The 19,502-nt window shown below is 53.5% G+C and overlaps 1 protein-coding gene across 1 annotated transcript in view; it reads left to right on the top strand.

The window, feature by feature from the left end:
• The window catches only part of MYOM3 (myomesin 3), a 59,751-nt gene that overhangs the window by 16,309 nt on the left and 23,940 nt on the right, over positions 1-19,502 (top strand). The window contains exons 8-20 of the mRNA XM_017534474.2: positions 72-116; positions 976-1,113; positions 2,822-2,983; positions 3,612-3,753; positions 5,225-5,424; positions 6,069-6,122; positions 6,485-6,612; positions 9,083-9,266; positions 11,402-11,573; positions 14,882-15,003; positions 15,408-15,595; positions 16,467-16,593; positions 18,047-18,225. Coding sequence (XP_017389963.1) covers positions 72-116; positions 976-1,113; positions 2,822-2,983; positions 3,612-3,753; positions 5,225-5,424; positions 6,069-6,122; positions 6,485-6,612; positions 9,083-9,266; positions 11,402-11,573; positions 14,882-15,003; positions 15,408-15,595; positions 16,467-16,593; positions 18,047-18,225 — 1,841 coding nt within the window. The remainder of the gene's footprint in view (positions 1-71; positions 117-975; positions 1,114-2,821; positions 2,984-3,611; positions 3,754-5,224; positions 5,425-6,068; positions 6,123-6,484; positions 6,613-9,082; positions 9,267-11,401; positions 11,574-14,881; positions 15,004-15,407; positions 15,596-16,466; positions 16,594-18,046; positions 18,226-19,502) is intronic.

The following is a 19,502-nucleotide window of genomic DNA, read 5'->3' as shown; positions in this document are numbered from 1 at the left end:
CCATGTCCCCAAAATAGCATAGGAATGTGGAGTCTGAACCTTCTCCAACTCCGTTTGCCTTTGGCTTTCAGCTTACCTGGGGAAGGATGCTGGCTTCGATTCAGAGATCTTCAAAAGTAAGTCGGCTGGGGAAGAGAGGACCTGGACTCTTTGTTCAGGCTTTGCTCCTCCACCCCCATGGTCCCTGTTTAGAATATAGCCATCCCCTGTCCATGAAAGGATGTCCACTGGGGTTTATCTAGGAGCTGGTAACACTTTCACCTGATTTCTAAGGGCCCCAGGGTACCCCAGAGGTGTCCCCCAGCTACTGAGCTGTCCTCTGACCAAACTGGGCTAGAAAGGCAAAGCCGGGGGTGCTGGGTGCGGTGGCTCACACCTGTAATCCCAGCACTTTGGGAGGCCAAGGCGGGCAGATCGCCTGAGATCAGGAGTTCAAGACCAGCTTGGCCAATAGGGAGAAACCCCGTCTCTATTAAAAATATGACAATTAACCTGGCATGGTGGTGGGCACCCTCACCAGGTGCCTTCGCCCTTCAGACCCCGGGAACAGAGCACCTATGTGCTTGTGAGAGGTGAGGGCATGGGTTAGTGCAGGGTGGCATCTGTAATCCCGGCTACTCAGGAGGCTGAGATAGGAGAATCGCTTGAACCCAGGAGGCAGAGGTCACAGTGAGCCAAGATTGCGCCATTGCACTCCAGCCTGGGTGACAAGAGTCAAGCTCCATCTCAAAAAAAAGAAAGGCAAAGCCAGAAGCCAGAAAAACCAATGGGCTTGGCCTTCAGATGTTTGCCATTCGGCTTCCCTGGCCCCTACCTAGATAAGTCTCTTCTCCTCCTACCCCAAGGCCAGGTCCCCTTCTCTCAGTCAAGACCCAGAAGAGAGGGGATGCCCCATAAAAGGCCTCACTCCCATCTAAGACCCAGGCCAGGCTGGCTGCCTCAAAAACTTCTTCCCCAAATTTCATCCCACCCCAGGATCAATGTTTGGCCCCAACGTGGAATTCACATCGGTGCTGAAGCCAGTCTTTGCTCGTGAGAAGGAACCCTTCTCCCTGTCATGCTTGTTTTCAGAAGATGTGTTAGATGCTGAGAGCATCCAGTGGTTCCGAGACGGTGAGGACCCCCAGTTGTGGCCCCCAGCCTCTAGAGTTAGCCCCTCCGAAGCTCAACTCAGAGCCAGAGAGGACCCCTAGCAGACAGAGACCTTCCCCAACCAGTACCAGCTGAGCTAAAGCGCTGGAGTCAGAGGAGAGTGGGAGTGCAGCCGGGCATGGGCAGACCATGGCACACACAAATGGCCACCAAGCATCTGTGGGGTGCCAGGCCCTGGGCTGGGGCTAGGGTGAAGGGTAGATGCAGACATGCACGAGCCCTGGGGGCTGTGTCCACCTGGGAAGAGGGGACAATTATAGTCGCTGGCAGTGACCAGGCACCTGCTCAGCCATTTACATGCATCGTTACCTCCTTAAGAGTGAATGAGGAAGGTGAGCGTGGTGATTCACACCTGTAATCCCAGCACTCTGGGAGGCTGAGGCAGGTGAATCACCTGAGGTCAAGAGTTCAAGACCAGCCTGGCCAACATGGCGAAACCCCATCTCTACTAGAAATACAAAAAATTAGCTGGGTGTGGTGGTGGGCACCTGTAATCCTAGTTACTTGGGAGGAGGTGGATGTTGTGGTGAGCTGAGATCGCTCCATTGCATTACAGCTTGGGCAACAAGAGTGAAACTTCATCTCAAAAAAAAAAAAAAAAAAAAAAAAAAGAGCAGTGAGTGAGGGTACCCGAAGCAATGGGAACAGAGCCCAAGGCCAGGAGGCAGGAGGACACCACAAGCGATCGGAGTGGGCTGCTTTTCAGAGGCAGGTGGAGATGCAGATAAACAGTTGCTGACCCGTGGGCTGGGAGGCCTCTGGGGATGCCTCAGGTGGGGCCTGGAGAGGCCTGGTCAGAGCCAAGGCAGGAAGACGTGGCCTAGTGAGGGAGGAGGAGGATGGCTGAAACTCCCACCCCATCCGTGACCAGGCCTGTGGTGTAAGGACCCAGGGTACAGCGCCCCTCTGGCACCCCCAGTTCTGAGCCCAGGGAGGCCATACCTGCTGGGAGCAGGGAGTGGGGGAACCGTCAGGATCCCTGACCGCTGCAGTAACAAGGCTGAGACATCTTCCCAAACCTCTAGATCTTCCAGAACGGAGGTGCTGACCGGAGAGCAAGGCCTCCGCATGGGGAAAAGAGAAGAGCTGGCCCCACAGTGTGGCCACGGGGCAGGGCCCGCCCTGAGCCCTGGACTCCCCGTCTGAGTCCCCATCCACCTCCTAAGCTCCCGTCCCGTGAGCCCTCACTCCCCTCCCTGACCCCAGCCGCTCGACAAGTCCTCCGCCTCCCTCACCGAGGCCCCAGCTCTCTCAATGAGACCTTGGCCCCTTCCTGAGCTCCCACCCACCCAACCAGGCCCCCCTTCTTCGAGTCCCCTGACCCCACACAGAGACCCATCTCTCTTGCTCCTACTTCCTCAGAGAATCTACAACTCCTCACCTTGTCCCCAGCTATGTCCCTAAACCTTCACTTCTTCATTGAGCCCCAGCCCCACATTGGCCCTTCCCTATTCCCCAAGCCCTCTGCAGAGGGGCGTTCCCTGACACCTTAGCAAAGTCCTGGAAGCCACCACCCCCACCTCAGGCCCAAGCTGAGCCTCAGGCTGCAGCCTCACCAGCCTCTCCCTCTGCCTGGCCAGGGTCTCCAGACCCCTTGAGTTTCCATGGTTCCCAGGTGAGACCAGGGCCCCCCACAAATTCACAGTGGCTCCCCACTTTCCCTCCACAGGGAGGCTACTGAGGTCCTCGAGACGTCGGAAGATCCTCTACACAGACCGCCAGGCGTCCCTGAAGGTGTCCTGCACCTACAAAGAGGATGAGGGGCTCTACATGGTCCGAGTACCCTCGCCCTTCGGACCCCGGGAACAGAGCACCTACGTGCTCGTGAGAGGTGAGGGCATGAGTGGGCACAGGGTGGCAGCAGGAGCCCAGAGACCAGGGCTCTGTCCCGAGTTGCTGTGGAACCTTAGGCAAGGGCCCTGCTGTCTTGGGGCCTCAATTTCTCTATCATAAAATCCGGGCTTTGGGTTGGTGTCTCCAAGAATCCTCATGACACCCTTTGGCCCTCCAAAGGGACATGGCCCGAGAGTTAGCCCAGCTGGAGCCAGGGAGGCAGGGAGCTGAGTGTGGGGCTGGAGTGATTCTGGCTACCGCTTAGGGTCTGGGTTCAAATCCTGGCTTTGTCACTTCACCAGCTGGGTGACCTTGGGCAGGTCACTCACCTCTGCGAGACTCAGTTTCCCCATCCACAGAGTGGAAGGCTACTCTTGGGCTGGAATTAACTATTCCACTTGTTCAGGTACTTGGTGTAAAATGGGCCCCCAAGAAAATAATGCTGTCATCTGTCCCTCAGATACTGTTATGGGGTTGGGGGGGCTAACATTTAGACCCCAGTCCTCAAGATCAAAACTGAGCCCCTGGAGGATGAATGAGAAGAGGATGCTGGGTGGGAGTGGGAAGGGCTTGTCACCAAATGGCCACTGACTAGAAGGACCTCCCCTCTCACCCCCGGGTTTCAGATGCCGAGGCTGAGAACCCCGGGGCCCCAGGCTCCCCACTGAACGTCCGATGCCTGGATGTGAACAGAGACTGCCTCATCCTGACTTGGGCCCCGCCCAGCGACACCCGGGGCCACCCCATCACTGCCTACTCCATCGAGCAGTGAGTCGCTCTCTTGGGGGACGGAGGCCCTAGGGGTAGAATTCTGTCTGGTTGTGGGAGCCATAGCAAAGAGGAGGCCCCACGCCTGGCCTCAGGGAGCCCCCCAACCCCCGCCCCTCAGAACAGGACAGGGAGCAGGCCGTGCTGTGTAATTTAAGGGTAATAGAAGGACATCCAGGCCTCCAAGTCATGCCGATACCTGGAATTCTACCCTGGAGTTGGCCCCTGCCCTGTGGACCCTTTATGGTATGAGCTGACCCGGAGGGGCAAAACCCCCGAGCACAGTGAATTCGTGGGCTGTTTTCCTTCCTGAATGACAGAGAGAGAGATGGAATAGCACTGACCCCAAGGGAGGAGGCACACAGGACAGAACAGGTAGAGGGCCCAGAACCTCTAGCCTCCTTCCCATGCTGCCCGCTCTGAAGGCCCAGCTTGAGAAAATAGCTAATGCTGCCACAGACGGGCCCATGACCGTGCTAACGGCACGCCTCCTCTCTAAAGGGGAGGGGCACTGTCTAACGTCCCCTTCTGCGGATGGAGAAACCGAGGTATGCAGGGAGATGACTTTGCCCAAAGTCACATTTGTCATTAGCGGTAGAGACATTTGGACCCACATGTGACGACGGCCCCAATCAGCCGGTGACAATAAGAATAATGTGCACTGTCATACTGCCTGGGACATCAGTACCAAGAGGACACAGTGAGCCCAGGCTTGGAGAGTCAACCTAGAATGCACACCAACTTAGGGAGGGGACAATCTCAGGTGATTCCTAACACTGTGTGGCCTTGGGCAGGTCTTGTCACTCTCTGAGCCACAGATCCTCCATGTGTACAGTGAAGGTGGCCACACGTGCCCCCAGGACTGGCAGGGAGATGAAGCGAGGGCTGGGTGCAGCGGGCACAGCACAGATGAAACAAGGGCTGGGGATGTAGGCTCACCACGATGTCCCGGGAAAGGCGCTGCCGCTGGGCGCATCAGGGATGGTGTGAAGGCCTCCTGGGTGCCCGAGGTTGGAGCCAGGCTCTTCCATAGGAAAGAAGGACATTTTTTTTTTTTTTTTGAGACAGGGCCGCCTGGGTTGGAGTGCAGTGGCTCAACTCAGCTCACTGCAACCTCCACCTTCCGAGTTCAAGTGATTCCCTGCCTCAGCCTCCCGAGTAGCTGAGATTACAGGCGCCCGCCATCACACCCAGCTAATTTTTTGTATTTTTAGTAGAGATGGGGTTTCACCATGTTGGCCAGGCTGGTCTTGAACTCCTGACCTCGTGATTCACACACCTTGGCCTCCCAAAGTGCTGGGATTGCAGGCATGAGCCACTGCGCCAGGCCAGAGAGAAGGACTTTTATTGGCAGAGATGAGCTGGGCAGGCTCCCCCCCGGTCAGAGAATGGCCCTCGTAGAGGCTCACACTGGGAAGGTGTGAGATGTAGGCAGGGGATGAAGGCTAAAAGGGGGACCTGTCTCCCACAGGTGCCAGGGTGACTCTGGGGAATGGGTCCCCTGCCACGAGGCCCCCGGAGGGACTTGTCGGTGCCCAATCCAAGGCCTCGTCGAAGGTCAGAGGTATCGGTTCCGGGTGAGAGCCATCAGCAGGGCGGGCAGCAGCCTCCCCTCCAAAGCCTCAGAAGTGGTTGTCATGGGCGACCATGATGCAGCCCGGAGGCAGACAGGTGGGTACCGAGGTCCTAAGTGACTTTCTAGAGCATCAGTCCGGGAACCCTCAGGACTACCTCACACAGGAGACAACCCAGTCCTCAGGAACCCCGAGTCTGATGAAGGCAGCACAGCCCAGCCCTCAGTAAACACTAGTCTAATGAAGGAGACAAAGACCAGTCCCCGAGAACCCCCAGTCTGATGGAGGAGGCACAATCTAGTCCTTAGGAACCCCTAGCGTGAGAAGGAAGATACAGCTAATCTAATGGAAGAAACCAAACCTGTCCATGGGAGAGAGCAGTCTGAGGGAGCACCCCAGCACCTCTCAGATGTCCTTAACCTTGAGTGTGGGGACATGGCCTCTCAGCCCTCTGGAGCCATGCTGACTTGGGTGGCCAGAAGCTCCACCATGCCAGGGTACCTGGCCCCAGGCACCTCCTCTCTGTCTCCACGTGTCCCAAGAGACAGAGCATCTCCCAGGGCCTGAGAGCAGCAGGGCTCCACTTGGGACTCCTGAGAGAGCTGAGGCCAGAGGGCACCTGCCTGCAGTCACACAGTGAGGGGTGCCAGGCCAGGACCGGGATGGGGCAGGACACAGAGCCTGGTGTGGGGTAGGCCCTGGCCCGACTCCTCCTGTGGCCATGCTCCCTTCTCATCCTAGAGGTCCCGTTTGACCTGGGAAACAAGATCACCATCAGCACAGATGATTTTGAAGGTACTCGGGACCCTCCCACACACTGGGCCTCCTGTATAGTTCTGGAAACTCTGGGACTCAAACTGGCAAGGGGGCAGAAGCTGTCCCTGTGCAGGGTGTGGGGGGTGAGGGCAGGTGGGGTCTAGTCAGAGGGAGCCAAAGTGCTGGGGTCACGGTGGCTCATCTGGCTGTGGCCCTCCTGAAGAAGGGAACACGTTGGGAAAAGTCCTGGGCAGGAAAAGTCCTGGGTGACCTGGATCCAATTACTGCCCATCTCTCAGGGATGGGTGGGGGTGCAGTTCCCTCCTCCATGGAATGAGGCACTGAGATTAGGGGGTCTCTGAGGTCCCAGCCATCTCAGCCCCAGGTGACTCTGATTCCAGAAACTGTAACCATCCCCTCACCACCGACCAATGTCCATGCCAGCGAGATCCGAGAGGGCTACGTGGTTCTGGCCTGGGAGGAGCCGAGACCCCGGGGCAGAGCTCCGCTGACATACTCCCTGGAGAAGGTATGGGACCCCAGGGCCCCAGCCCCAGGCCAGCCTGAGAAACATGTGCAGTGGGAATCTGGTCAGTGTCCCCTAGGGAGGCTGTTGGAGAATAAAAGAGAATTCCCTGCCTGGAAGGGCCCAGGCATGGCCCTACACAGAGGCATGGAGATGGATTGAGCAGCCTTTTGAGGCTACCTTTAGCCCTGGAAGGCCAGTCACTGCTGGTCATTCCTGAGGCTGAACTGCACAGACAACAATGACAATATGATCCACCACCCCCTGGGTACCTCCCTGCCCGCACGTCCGCTGGCATCAGGCCACACATTGGGGCCAAGCACTTCTTGGTGGGACTATATTGGGAGGGAAGTGAGGCTGGTACCCTCCAGCCAGGGACAGGCACCAGCAGCACTGCAGGGCCTACAGAGTGATTAGCATGAAGAGGTGGTTCTCACTGGGGACCAAGTGAGGGCAGGGGAGGCCCCGCTGGGGATGAGGCAGGTCTTGTGGAGTGGAATTCACAGTAAGGGAAGGCAGTATGGCGGAGCAGAAGACAGCATGGATGTCACAATCTATTCAAATCCTGGTTTTGCTGTGTGATCCTGCGTGACTGTCCTAACTTCTCTGAGCCTCAGTTTCCTTCAGTATAGAATGAAGGCCCTGCCCTGTGAAGATGAAATAAAGCACAGCCCCCAGACCAGGCATGGTGGCTCGTGCCTGTAATCCCAGCACTTTGGGAGGCCGAGGTGGGCAGATCATGAGGTCAGGAGTTCAAGACCAGCCTGACCAACATGGAGAAACCCCATCTCTCTACTAAAAAAAGAAAAATTAATTGGGTGTGGTGGTACGTGCCTGTAATCCCAGCTACTCAGGAGGCTGAGGCAGGAGAATCACTTGAACCTAGGAGGCAGAGGTTGCAGTGAGCCAAGATTGCATGATTGCACTCCAGCCTGGGCAACAGAGCTAGACTCCAAGTCTCCATCTAAAAAAAAAAAAAACACAGCCCACAGCCAGGGCCAGCAACCCTCAAGATCTGTCAGTGCTTCCCAAGGAGGTGTCCTTGACGGATCTCCCTGAAGCCAGAAACTCAGTTTATCTTCTCATTACTTTCTGTGCCCAGCTGGGTGGACAGAGAAGGTTTAGGGAATAAATGAATTTAAAATTTCCAGGGAGGAATCTCTGTCTCTGGTTATCCAAACGAGACTCTCTTCACATTCACAGGTAACCCTTTATCTCCAACATAGGAAAGCTACAGATAATTGAGGATTGGTTTTGCGAGGTAGTGTATCACGGTGAAGATGTTGGTGTCAGGCTACTTGGGTTCAAATCCCATCTCTGCTATTTACCAGCTGTGTGACCTTAGGCAAGTTACTTAGTCTCTCTGTGCCTCTGTTTCTTCTTCCATAAAATGATTATAACAATCATACACCTCTTGTAGGTCTAATTAATCTGAGGATCAAATTAATTAGAACACATAAAGACTTAGAATAGAACCTGGCACATAGTAGGTGCTTAGCAGTGTTCATGGTTCCTTACAGCAATTTCCTGTGCTACCTGGGTTCTAGGCCACTGACAGCCAGATGGGCTTGGGAGGGGAAAGACCACCGAGGATGGAATCAGTGGGTCCCCTGGTGCATCTAGGTCTTAACTCTCTCACCCAAACTCAGCAGAAAGTCTCTGGGTGCCTCACTCATCTCTATCACCCTGGGCTCTTCACCCTCCATCTGCCCAGAGACTCAGGGTTTCTGGCTGCCTTCTGGGTCCCTGACGCTGTGGAGAGTAAACAGGTTTGCAGTCACCCACACCTGAGTGAAGTTAAATACCATAGATGCAGGACTTTTGGCCAAGTTACCGACACTCTCTGAACGTGAGTTTCCTCATCAGCAGGGAAATTAACACCTTCCCTGCAGGGTTATTGTGAGCATTCATTCATTTGTTCATTCATTTGTCCCAGAAACATAGATGGAGCACCCGCCATGTGCCAGTCCTGTTCTTGCTCTTGGGGACACAACAGTCAGAGAGGATGGGGTGCCGACGATAAATGGGATACATCAGTAAAACATTAAGCACAGTAGTGAGTGGTAGGCACTAAGGAGAAAGACATCGAGTGGGGAGGAGAACTTGAAGTGTGGGGTGAGGGGCTGCTGATGTTTTTAGATGGAGTGGCTGGGAGGGCCTCCCCACTCCCCAGGAAGGTGGGTTTTAAATAAAGGCCTACAGTAAGCCAGTCAAGAGATTTCTGGGGAAACAACATTCCAGGTATGGGAAGCTCAGGAGCTGCATCAGGACAGGCTGGACGTGAGGTCTCAGTAGGCGTCCAGGTGGAGAGGTGGGGAGGCAGATGGGACATAGCCCCATGCTCAGGGCAGCCTAGGCTGAATATAGAGGATCATGAGAGCACATGGGCTGGGGACAGAGATCGTGGGAGGTGACCAGCACAGAGCCAGTCAGCGCGACCTCTTAGCCAATGCGATTTCCTCTTTTTCTTCAGTCAGTCATAGGTAGCGGCACCTGGGAGGCCATCACCTCAGAAAGCCCTGTGAAATCCCCGAGATTCGCCCTTCTGGACCTGGAGAAAGGGAAGTCGTATGTCTTCAGAGTGCGAGCAATGAACCGGTACGGCCTGAGTGACCCCTCAGAGACCAGCGAGCCCATCGCCTTGCGGGGCAAGCCAGGTACCCTCGTGATGTGGGGGTCGGGGAGGAGGCAGGCCAGGTCAGGCTCAGCACCTGAAGCTACAGGGACAAAGCCCTGCCCATTTCCCTGTCCCTGCTCCCTTCTACCCATCATGAAGCTGAAAAGCAATTCAATCTCAGACCTGGGGAGTTTTAAGACATCAAAAATCACATTTCTCATGGAGGGAGACAGCCTTCTGACCTTTTTTTTTTTTTGACATGGAATCTCGCTCTGTCGCCCAGGCTCGAGTGCAGTGGTATGATCTCAGCTCACTGCAGCCTCCACCTCCCAGGTTCAAGCGATTCTCCTGCCTCAGCCTCCTGAGTAGCTGGGATTATAGGCATGCACCACCATGCCCTGATAATTTTTGTATTTTTAGTAGAGATGGGGTTTCACCATGCTGGCCAGGCTAGTCTCGAACTCCTGACCTCATGATTCACCCGCCTCAGCCGCCCAAAGTGCTGGGATTACAGGTGTGAGCCACTGTGCCTGCCAGAGCCTTCTGCCTTTTTCCAGATCAGCAGTGCATGGGTTACAGAGTGCAGCTGGGTCCCGCACAGTGGCTGTGTGAGCAAGTGGTCTCTCTGTTCTACAGGTCTCTGGCCTGCCCCTAGATCCTTCACCTCACTCCCGAGCAGGCCCCTGCCCCCTGCCTGGTGGAGGCTGAGCTGTCCCACCTGAGCCCTGGCTTACCAGGCAGGACACCACTCATCTGCAGCATAACGGGGACCTGGGAGAGCCATTTCCAAGCTGCACACTTTGCTGTCCTCAGTGGCCAAACCCATTGTTTGAAAGACCCTCATTACTACTCCCACCTGCGGCTCCTTCCTGAGTCTCCCAATTACAACTCCATTCTGACCCCAGTTTCCCAGGGCTCTCACCTCTGAGGCCTCTGGATTCCGAGGTTCTTTACCCTGCCATGAGATTAGAAGGTTCCCTGTAGCTACCATCACCAACCAGCCCTTTAAGGAACTTTGCTACAGTGCCACCTATGCAAGAAAAGCCTGGTTTGCTGCAGGTCCCATTTGGGGAAGATTTCAAAGTTCTAGATTTGTTCTACTTCAGTAATTTAGAGGGTAAAAACTATACACACACACACACGGCACATATGAACAAGTTGGTGAGCCAGTGGTGTTTTTCTTTTTCTGGTTAGCATTTGAATCTGATTTGGGCCTGGCCAGTGAGCAGTTTGTCATTAGATGTGGGCAGTCTCTAGTCCATAAACCAGTCTTAAATTGCACCAGGCAAGGCTCTGGTATAATTCAGAAAGGAAGGGAGAGCAGAGCTAGAGGCAAAGCCTTCAAAGAGGTGAGAGGTGAAGACCTGGGACAGGCAGGACCTTAGGAAAAAGAAGAGAGGAAGAAAAACAGAGCAGGTCAAGAAACAGAAGCTTGGAGGAGTCCAACGTTTGGGGGCCAAAAGAAAATAGAGAGCCACCAAAGGATGCATTAGGAGTTTGAGAAGTAAAAAGAGAACTAGGAAGATCATGCACCTGCCATCCATCAGTCCATCTAGCCATCTATTCATCCATCCATCTAACTATCCATCCATTTATTCATCCATGTATCCACCTGTTCATCCATCCATTCATCTATCCATCCATCCATCCATCCAACCATCCATTCATCCAACCAACCATCCATCCATCCATCCATCCATCCATCCATCCATCCAATCAACCATCCATCCATCCATTCATTCAACCAACCATCCATCTATCCATTGAACAAGTTACAGTAGCCCCTACCTCAAAGAGCTTAGTTTTAGGGAGCCTGAAAATCAGTAAAGAAGTTTCAAAAAAAAGAAAACTGAGATTAAAGGTAAGGACTGAGGGAAGCTGTCAGATTTGGTGACTTTCAAGTGAGAGAGAGTGTGTGTGTGTAAGAATGAATGAGTGAGTGCTTTTGTGCTTTAGTGGGAAAGCAGAGATGTTCAGAGGCAAGGGGAGAGAGGACTTTTAGGGTACGCTTCTGGGCCTAGGAATGAGCTGCCCAAAGTCCCCGACAGGTCAGGAATTCATGCACCTTGATTGCTATGGGAGCTTCTCCTAGCCTCCCCCCATGCTCCTCCCCTTCCCTAGCCTGAGAGCCACATAACTCAGCCTTCTAATTCAGCCCATGTTTCTATTTTTTAGCTACCCTTCCTCCTCCAGCTCAAGTTCAAGCTTTCCGAGACACACAGACCTCTGTCTCCCTGACATGGGATCCCGTGAAAGACCCAGAGCTCCTGGGTTATTACATCTACTCCCGGGAGGTGGGGTCATCTGAGTGGCAAACAGTTAACAACAAACCCATCCAAGACACCAGGTACGTCTGCCCACCTGTATCAGTCTGTCCTCACACTGCTATAAAGACATACCTGAGACTGGGTAATTTCTTTTATAAAGAAAAGAGGTTTAATCAGCTCACAGTTCTGCGGGCTGTACAGGCTTCTGCTTCTAGGGAAGCTCCAGGAAACTTACAATTATGGCAGAGGTGAGGGGGAAGGAAGCATGTCTTACGTGGTGGGAGCAGGAGAGGGAGAAACAGCAAAGCAGGAAGTGCTACACACTTCCAAACAACCAGGTCTCATGAGAACTTGCTCCCTATCTTGAGAGCGGCAAAGGGGAAATCTGCCCCCATGATCCAATCTCCTCCCACGACATCCCTCCCCCAACACTAGGGATTACAATTCAACGTGAGATTTGGGTGGGGACACAGAGTCAAACCAGATCACCCTGCTTTCTGCACCAGAGCATCCTTGAAGTGGGGGGCGCCATAATGATAATGAAGCCCCACATTTCACAGTATTTCCCCTGAGCCAGGTACTGTTCTGGTATTTTTCATATGGAAGGTCAGTTGGTTCTACCTGCAAACCTATATGTGTAGGACTATTACTTTTATAGTCATTTTACAGATGAAGAAACTGAGGCATGGAGAGTTTGAGTAACTTGCCAAAGCTCCTGTAGCTTAGTAAGTGGCAGGACTGGGACTTGAACCCAGATGGCCTTTGTCAACAAATGCTTGCTAAGAATGTGCTATTTGTAGGACTCCGTGAACAGAGATGACCATGCCTTGCTCTCATCCCTCTAGGAGCTTAGAGCCAGAGAGAGGTGGGGAGAGCAGAGCAGTGGAGGGCTTTGGAGCCAGGGAGGCATGGTTCAGGCTCCACACCACCCCTCACCCATTCTGTATTAGTCAGGGTTCTCTAGAGGGACAGACTTAATAGGATAGCTGTATATATGAAAGGGAGTTTATTAAGGAGTATTGGGTGCCTCACACAATCGCAAGGTAAAGTTCTACAACCATCTGCCTGCAAGCTGGGAGCAACAAAGCTAGTCTGAATCCCAAAACCTCAAAAGTAGGGAGGCCAGCAGTGCAGCCTTCAGTCTGTGGACGAAGCTTGAGAGCTCCTGGCAAACCACTTGTGTAAGTCTGAGTACAAAAGCTGAAGAACTTGGAGTCCAATGTTCGAGGGCAGGAAGCATCCAACGTGGCAGAAAGATGAAGGCCTGAAGACTCATCCAGTCTCGTCCTTCCATATTCTTCTACCTGCTTTATCCTAGCCACGCTGGCAGCCAGTTAGATGGTACCCACCCAGACTGAGGGCAGGTCTGCCTTTCCCAGTCCGCTGACTCAAATGTTAAATCTCCTTTAGCAACACCCTCACAGACGCACCCAGGAATAACACTTTGCATCCTTGAACCGATCAAGTCGACACTCAGTATTAACCATCACCCTCTGAGCCTCAGTTCCCTCCTCTGTAAACCAGGAGGGTAGGGGTGCGTTCCTGGCCTCTTGATATTCCAACTCGCACTCCACTCTGAGGTTCCCTCCTCATTCCTGGGACGGAATGACCCTCGTCGTAGCAGGCACAGTGAGTTTTGGGGCTTCTGGGCTGGTAACTTCCCTTGATCTAGGAGCTCTGTGGGAGAGGGACCTTAGGTGATAATACCTCTTCCTTCCCTTTCCATCAGACAACTGGCCAAGCTTTGAACACACCTGGCTGGGCTGCCCTCACCCTGGGCCATGAGCCAAGGTCATCTGGCCGAGAAAAAGGAACAGGCCCGGTGCCCCACTGGTCTTTGGTGCCTCACGGTCAGCTGCAAGGAGTCCCTTGTACTTTGTTACTGGAAACAGTTAAAATTCCCAAGTTGGAGAATAATCAGGTTTTTGACTAATTAGCTCAGAGTCAACCTTATCCCTAGAAGACCTCTCCCCCTACTTGCATTCAGCTGTGCGTCCCTGAAGGGGAGGCCCGGGGTTGAAGGAGAGTTGGCATGAATGGAGCGGAATGCCCAGGGGAAGTAGCACACGGAGGTGAAGGCGGCATGCTGCTCTGGCATGTCCAGAGAACTTGTCCCATGGGTGCCTGTCACCTGTTACATGTGTCATGGCCGGAAAGAGGCTACACCCTGCTGCCCGGGAGTTGGAGCCTGGGCGACAACAGAAAGAGAGTTCAGTTGGGCTGTGGTGGTCCAGGTCACTGTGGAATCATCAGGCACTACAGAGCCTGGCTCACAAAAATGTCTGAAGGAGTAAATGAATGAGTGCTGAGTGGGCAGGTGCTGCACTGGCTCGGGAGACCTGGCCACCCTCTGGGCTGAGCCCCTAATTGGCTGTGTGCTCCTGGCCGTCTCTCCTGCTGTGGGAGTGCTTCCCTGCATGAAACATGAAAAAACTGGACAGTCTCATCCTTAAGGGCCCCTCCAACACCCAAGACTTTGTCTTCATCTCCAAAAGAGGGATACGTAACAGCATCTTCCCCAGAGGGTGTTGTGAGGAGTACCTGGTGGATAGACATGAAGTGAGTTCCAGACAAGGGCACACTGCCATTGCCATCATCATCGCTGTCATCTGTTGTCAACGGGGTCTGGTCTGGGAGTCATCCCAGCCTCCCCTGTTCAGGTGCTCCCTGACCGTCACCCCCTTCACTGCTCCCTTCATCCCATAAAGGCATGATCCCCCCTAAGATGCACTCGTCCCCAAGCAGAGAGCTTGCTGCTCTGTCAGCTGTCCACACTTGATGTGATTTAAGTCCTGGGGACTGCTCAGGGACCCCTGGCTGAGAGGAGCTCCGAGTACAGATTTGCTCTCGGAGAATGTTGATAGGTGAAGAGAGAGAAAGAGGTCCACAATTTGGGTTTTATCAAAAAAGGGACAGGATGAGAAGGACATTTTTCTCTAGGCCAGAGCACCCCTGCATGTCTCTGGATGACAGCTCCCTCTGAGGAGCTCTGAAAGGGCTCTGCGTTTTCGCGTCACAGCATGAGTGCAGGTATTAACCACCACTGCTTTTTCAAGGACAAAACCCAAAGTCCTGAAGATGTATCACATGGCACTGGGTCAGGAGTTGGCTCCCGTTGCTTCAGATTAGTACCTTTCCAAGTGTATTTGCATTTTATTGGTGGATCTGGAAAAGCAAACATCCTTTAAAACCCCTAGGACCACCTCCTCCACAGTGCCATTTCAGGCATTGCCGTGGGATCCAGGGCAATGCTTTTAGGAAGAATTGACCTGGCACCTTCAAATTCTACCACGCTGGGGACCTCTTATTCCACAAAGCTGTTCTAGAAAGTTTGGGAATGTCTCCAGGCTGTTTGTACATCCATGAAAGCTGCCCATTTCTCTCCCAGGTTTACAGTTCCTGGTCTGCGGACGGGCAAGGAGTATGAGTTTTGTGTCAGGTCAGTCAGCGAGGCTGGGGTAGGTGAGAGCTCAGCCGCCACCGAGCCCATCAGGGTCAAGCAGGCTCTGGGTGAGTGCAAGGGCAGGTCCAGCCTGCAAACCTCCCTGGGCTGGGCAGGGAGCTGGGGCTCATAGGCCACATCCTGGAGGGCCCAGTCCTGGTGGCTATTGGCACATATGCCCTCTGAGGGGAACTGGAGCTGGCCCTGGCCACCCTTCCCTTTGGGGAGGAAGTAACCCTGGCTTGAGCCCATGGAATGAGGCCCTGGTAGCTTCAGGGGGTGGGGAAGCACTCAGGCCCAGAAACCTGAGGCTCCGATGCCCTCCCTGGGCACAGACACTGCTGGCTCAGGGAAAACCCTCTGGAGTAGGGTGGGCACCCACTAGGGGAGGCTCATTGGCTCCCTCAGGGCCCACTGTCCAATCCAGCCACTCCCAGGGAGCAGCTGTCCTCATCTCCCTACCTCCCTATAGCTACCCCGTCTGCCCCATATGGCTTTGTCCTCCTGAACTGCGGGAAGAATGAAATGGTCATTGGGTGGAAACCCCCCAAGCGTCGTGGAGGTGGCAAGATCCTGGGCTACTTCCTGGACCAGCACGACTCGGAGGAGCTGGACTGGCACGCGGTCAATCAGCAGCCTATCCCCACCCGGGTCTGCAAGGTGAGGCTGGAAGGTGGCCACAGCCTGTGTCATGACTTGTTCAGCAGAGACCGGAGGCCAGTGTTTGAGTCTTGGAGTCTGACAGAGACTGACAGAGTTCTCAAGTTCCCCTGCCTCAGCCATCCAGCTCATTTTCCAGTGCAGACCCACCTTGAGCAGAACTGTTTAGAGCCCCCAAGAATCCTAACACTTTGCTGGGAGCAGTGGCTCACGCCTGTAATCCCAGCACTTTGGGAGGCCAAGGTGGGAGGATCACTTGAGGTTGGGAGTTCAAGACCAGCCTGACCAACATGGAGAAACCCCATCTCTACTAAAAATACAAAATTAGCCAGGTGTGGTGACACATGCCTATATTCCCAGCTACTCAAGAGGCTGAGGCAGGAGGATTGCTTGAACCCAGGAGGCAGAAGTTGTGGTAAGCCAAGATTGTACCATTGCACTCCAGCCTAGGCAGCAAGAACAAAACTCTTGTCTCAAAAAAAAAAGAATCCCAGCACTTTGGGAGGTTGAGGCAGGTGGATTGTTTGAGCTTAAAAGTCTGAGACCAGCCAGCAACATGTTCGAAACCTTGACTCTATAAAAAATACAAAAATAAGCTCAGTGTGGTGGCGTGTACCTGCAGTCCTGGCTACTCAAGAGGCTGAGATGGGAGGATTGCATGAGCTCAGAAGGTTGAGGCTGCAGTGAGCCATGTTCATGCCATGGCACTCTAGCCTGGGTGACAAAATGAGACCAAGTCTCAAAAAATAAAAATAAAAGCAAAGTCCCCACAGACCTCTTGCTCTGAGTCGCTCCCCACCCCCCACCACTGCCCCTGCTCCCCATCCCTCCCCCAGCCTCAGCCTCACAGTCTGTGTTTCTGCTCCTCAAGGTCAGTGACCTTCATGAAGGCCACTTCTATGAGTTCCGTGCCCGGGCTGCCAACTGGGCAGGTGTTGGTGAGCTGTCAGCACCCAGCAGCCTGTTTGAGTGCAAAGAGTGGACGATGCCCCAGCCAGGTGAGAGGCCTGAAGGTCTGAAGTCCAGCGCCTGCCCTTCCTTCCCCCCTCAAACCTACCCGATGAGATGAAGGCCACTGCAGTCCTCTGTGCATTCAGGCTTGCACTGTTTCGCCCCACCCCAGGCCCCTGCCCCTTCCACACACTGACTCTATAATTCCTGACACAGACAGAGTCCTCAGCCTGTCTTAAAAGACCCCTGATTGGCTGAGCGCAGTGGCTCACACCTGTAATCCTAACATTTTGGGAAACTGAGATAGGTGGATCACCTGAGGTCAGGATTTCTAGACCAGCCTGGCCAACACGGTGAAACCCCATCTCTACTAATAATACAAAATTAGCTAGACATGGTGGCACATGCCTGTAATCCCAGCTATTTGGGTGGCTGAGGCATGAGAATTGCTTGAACCCTGGAGGTGGAGTTTGCAGTGAGCCAAGATTGCGCCACTGCACTCCAGTCTGGGTGACAGAGTAAGTCTCCATCTCAAAAAAAAAAAAAAAAAAAAGGACCCCTGACCTGAGCCATCAACTGGCCCTGTACCCCCAGCACAAACTATTCCCTAACTCGAGACACTGCCTGAGCTTTGCCTCTGGCCATAGACCATGGCCATAGCGCACTGCTAAGATGACCAGCCAGTCCTGGTTCGCCTGAGACTTTCAGTTTACTACTGAAAATCCCATGTCCCAGGAACCCTCTTAGTCTTGGACAAATGGACAGTTGGCCACCCCACCCACTGCTCCCATAACCCTGTAAGCCTTCTCACAGATGAGCCCCTCACCTCCCGCTGAGGAAGGAGAACCATACCTTTCCATCACTTTGTTCAGCTCAGTTGTTTTCTACACAAAACCTCTACCTGAGTGGCAGATAATTACAACGTATGACGCTTTCGACAGCAACAATTATAAACAACTAATATTTATTGGGTACTTACTAGGTACCAGACGCTTTTCATAAATATTCTCCCTAATGCCACAGAAGCACTATATTATAGGAACTATTATTATCCCCATTTTACAGATGAGGGGACAGGAGCATAGAGGCTAAGTAACTCGCCCAGAGCCCCCATATCTGGAAAGGTTGGAGCTTCAACAAGAACCCCAGAGGTCTGACTCTGGAATTCACACCCTTGGCCCCGACACTAAACACGGAAGCACTTTAGAATGATTAATGCTGTCTGGGATGGGGACAGGGAAGGTCAGGGAAGCTTCCGGGAGGAGGGGAGGCTGAGCACATTTTGAAAAGTTAACCCCGTTTCAGGCCCAGAGCCAAGCTTTGTCATGATGCCAAGGCTGACCAGGGCTCGGTGACACCCAGAGCAGGCCCTTCCTGGCTTGATTGTGACTGATGGATTGACAAGCTTGCTGACTGACCACTGGGCTTGCTCTCCACCTGGCTGGCTGGCTGCCTGGCTGCCCAACTCATACATGTCTGCCCATCTCTCATTTCTCACAGGCCCCCCGTATGATGTCCGGGCTTCTGAGGTGCGGGCCACATCCCTGTTGCTGCAGTGGGAACCCCCACTGTACACAGGGGCTGGGCCTGTCACAGGTTACCACATCAGTGTCCAGGAGGAAGGCTCTGAGCAGTGGAAGCCGGTCACCCCAGGCCCCATCTCTGGTACCCACCTGAGGGTAAGTTCTTGTGCCTTCGTGCCCTGCCACTAGAGCATCAGAGATGGAATGACCACCAGACATCACTGCCCTTACTTAATGGCAGCAGAGGACCAGAGAGGGGAAGCGATTTACCTAGGGTCACACAGCAAGTTGGTAGTAGGTCTGGCTAGCTGGTGCCCATATCCTGCTCCCTGCTAGGCAGATGCCTCCCTAAAGATTCACTTGCTGCCAGGTGCAGTGGCTCACGCCTGTAATCCCAGCACTTTGGGAGGCCGAGGCAGGCGGATCACAAAGTCAGGAGATCAAGACCATCCCCATCAACATGGTGAAACCCCGTCTCTACTAAAAATACAAAAATTAGCTGGGCGTGGTGGTGCGCACCTGTAGTCCCAGCTACTCGAGAGGTTGAGGCAGGAGAATTGCTTGAACCTGGGAGGCAGAGGTTGTGGTGAGCCGAGATCGTGCCATTGCACTCCAGCCTGGGCAACAAGAGTGAAACTCTGTCTCAGAAAAAAAAAAAAAAAAAAGACTCAATTCTATCAGCCAGATATATCAGCCTGTGCACAAGCATACCCCTTGATCCAGGAATTCTGCTTCTGGGACTGAATTATAGAGAAGTAATTAGCAAATGTGCAAAGCTCTAAGGACAACGATGCTTCTTGATCCTTGTTGCTAATGGCCCAAGCTGGAAACAACTTAAACGTCCATTAGTAGGGGGGTTGCTTAAGTTAACCACAGTGCACCTTAAAAGTGGAATCCTGTGCCAGGCAGTACAAAGAATAAGGCAATTAAAGGAACAAAACAGTATAAAGAGTGGAGATGGGCAGGGCTTGGTGGCTCATTCCTTTAATCTCAACACTCTGAGGAGGCCAAGATGGGAGGATTGCTCAAGCTCAGGAGTTCGAGACCAGCCTGGGAAACATGGAGAAACCTCATCTCTACAAAAAAAAGTTTAAAAATTAGCCAAGTCTGGTGGCATATGCCTGTAATCCCAGCTACTTGGGAGACGGAAGTGGGAGGACCACCTGAGCCCAGAAAGGTCCAGGCTTCAGGGAGCCATGACTGTACCACGACACTCCAGCCTGGGGGACAGAGCAAGACCCTGTCTCAAAAAAAAAAGATGAATGAGGTGGACCTACATGTATTGTGCATGTACTGACACAAAAAGATATCTATCCTACGTGGCTAAGAAAAACAAAGCAGGCCGGGCACGGTGGCTCAAGCCTGTAATCCCAGCACTTTGGGAGGCCGAGGCGGGTGGATCACGAGGTCAAGAGATCGAGACCATCCTGGTC

The sequence above is a fragment of the Cebus imitator genome, unplaced genomic scaffold (assembly GCF_001604975.1).
Source record: "Cebus imitator isolate Cc_AM_T3 unplaced genomic scaffold, Cebus_imitator-1.0 Scaffold87, whole genome shotgun sequence".
Lineage (NCBI taxonomy): Eukaryota > Metazoa > Chordata > Mammalia > Primates > Cebidae > Cebus > Cebus imitator.
The sequence above is the reverse complement of the archived record's forward strand: the minus strand, read 5'-3'. Positions and strand labels throughout refer to the sequence as shown.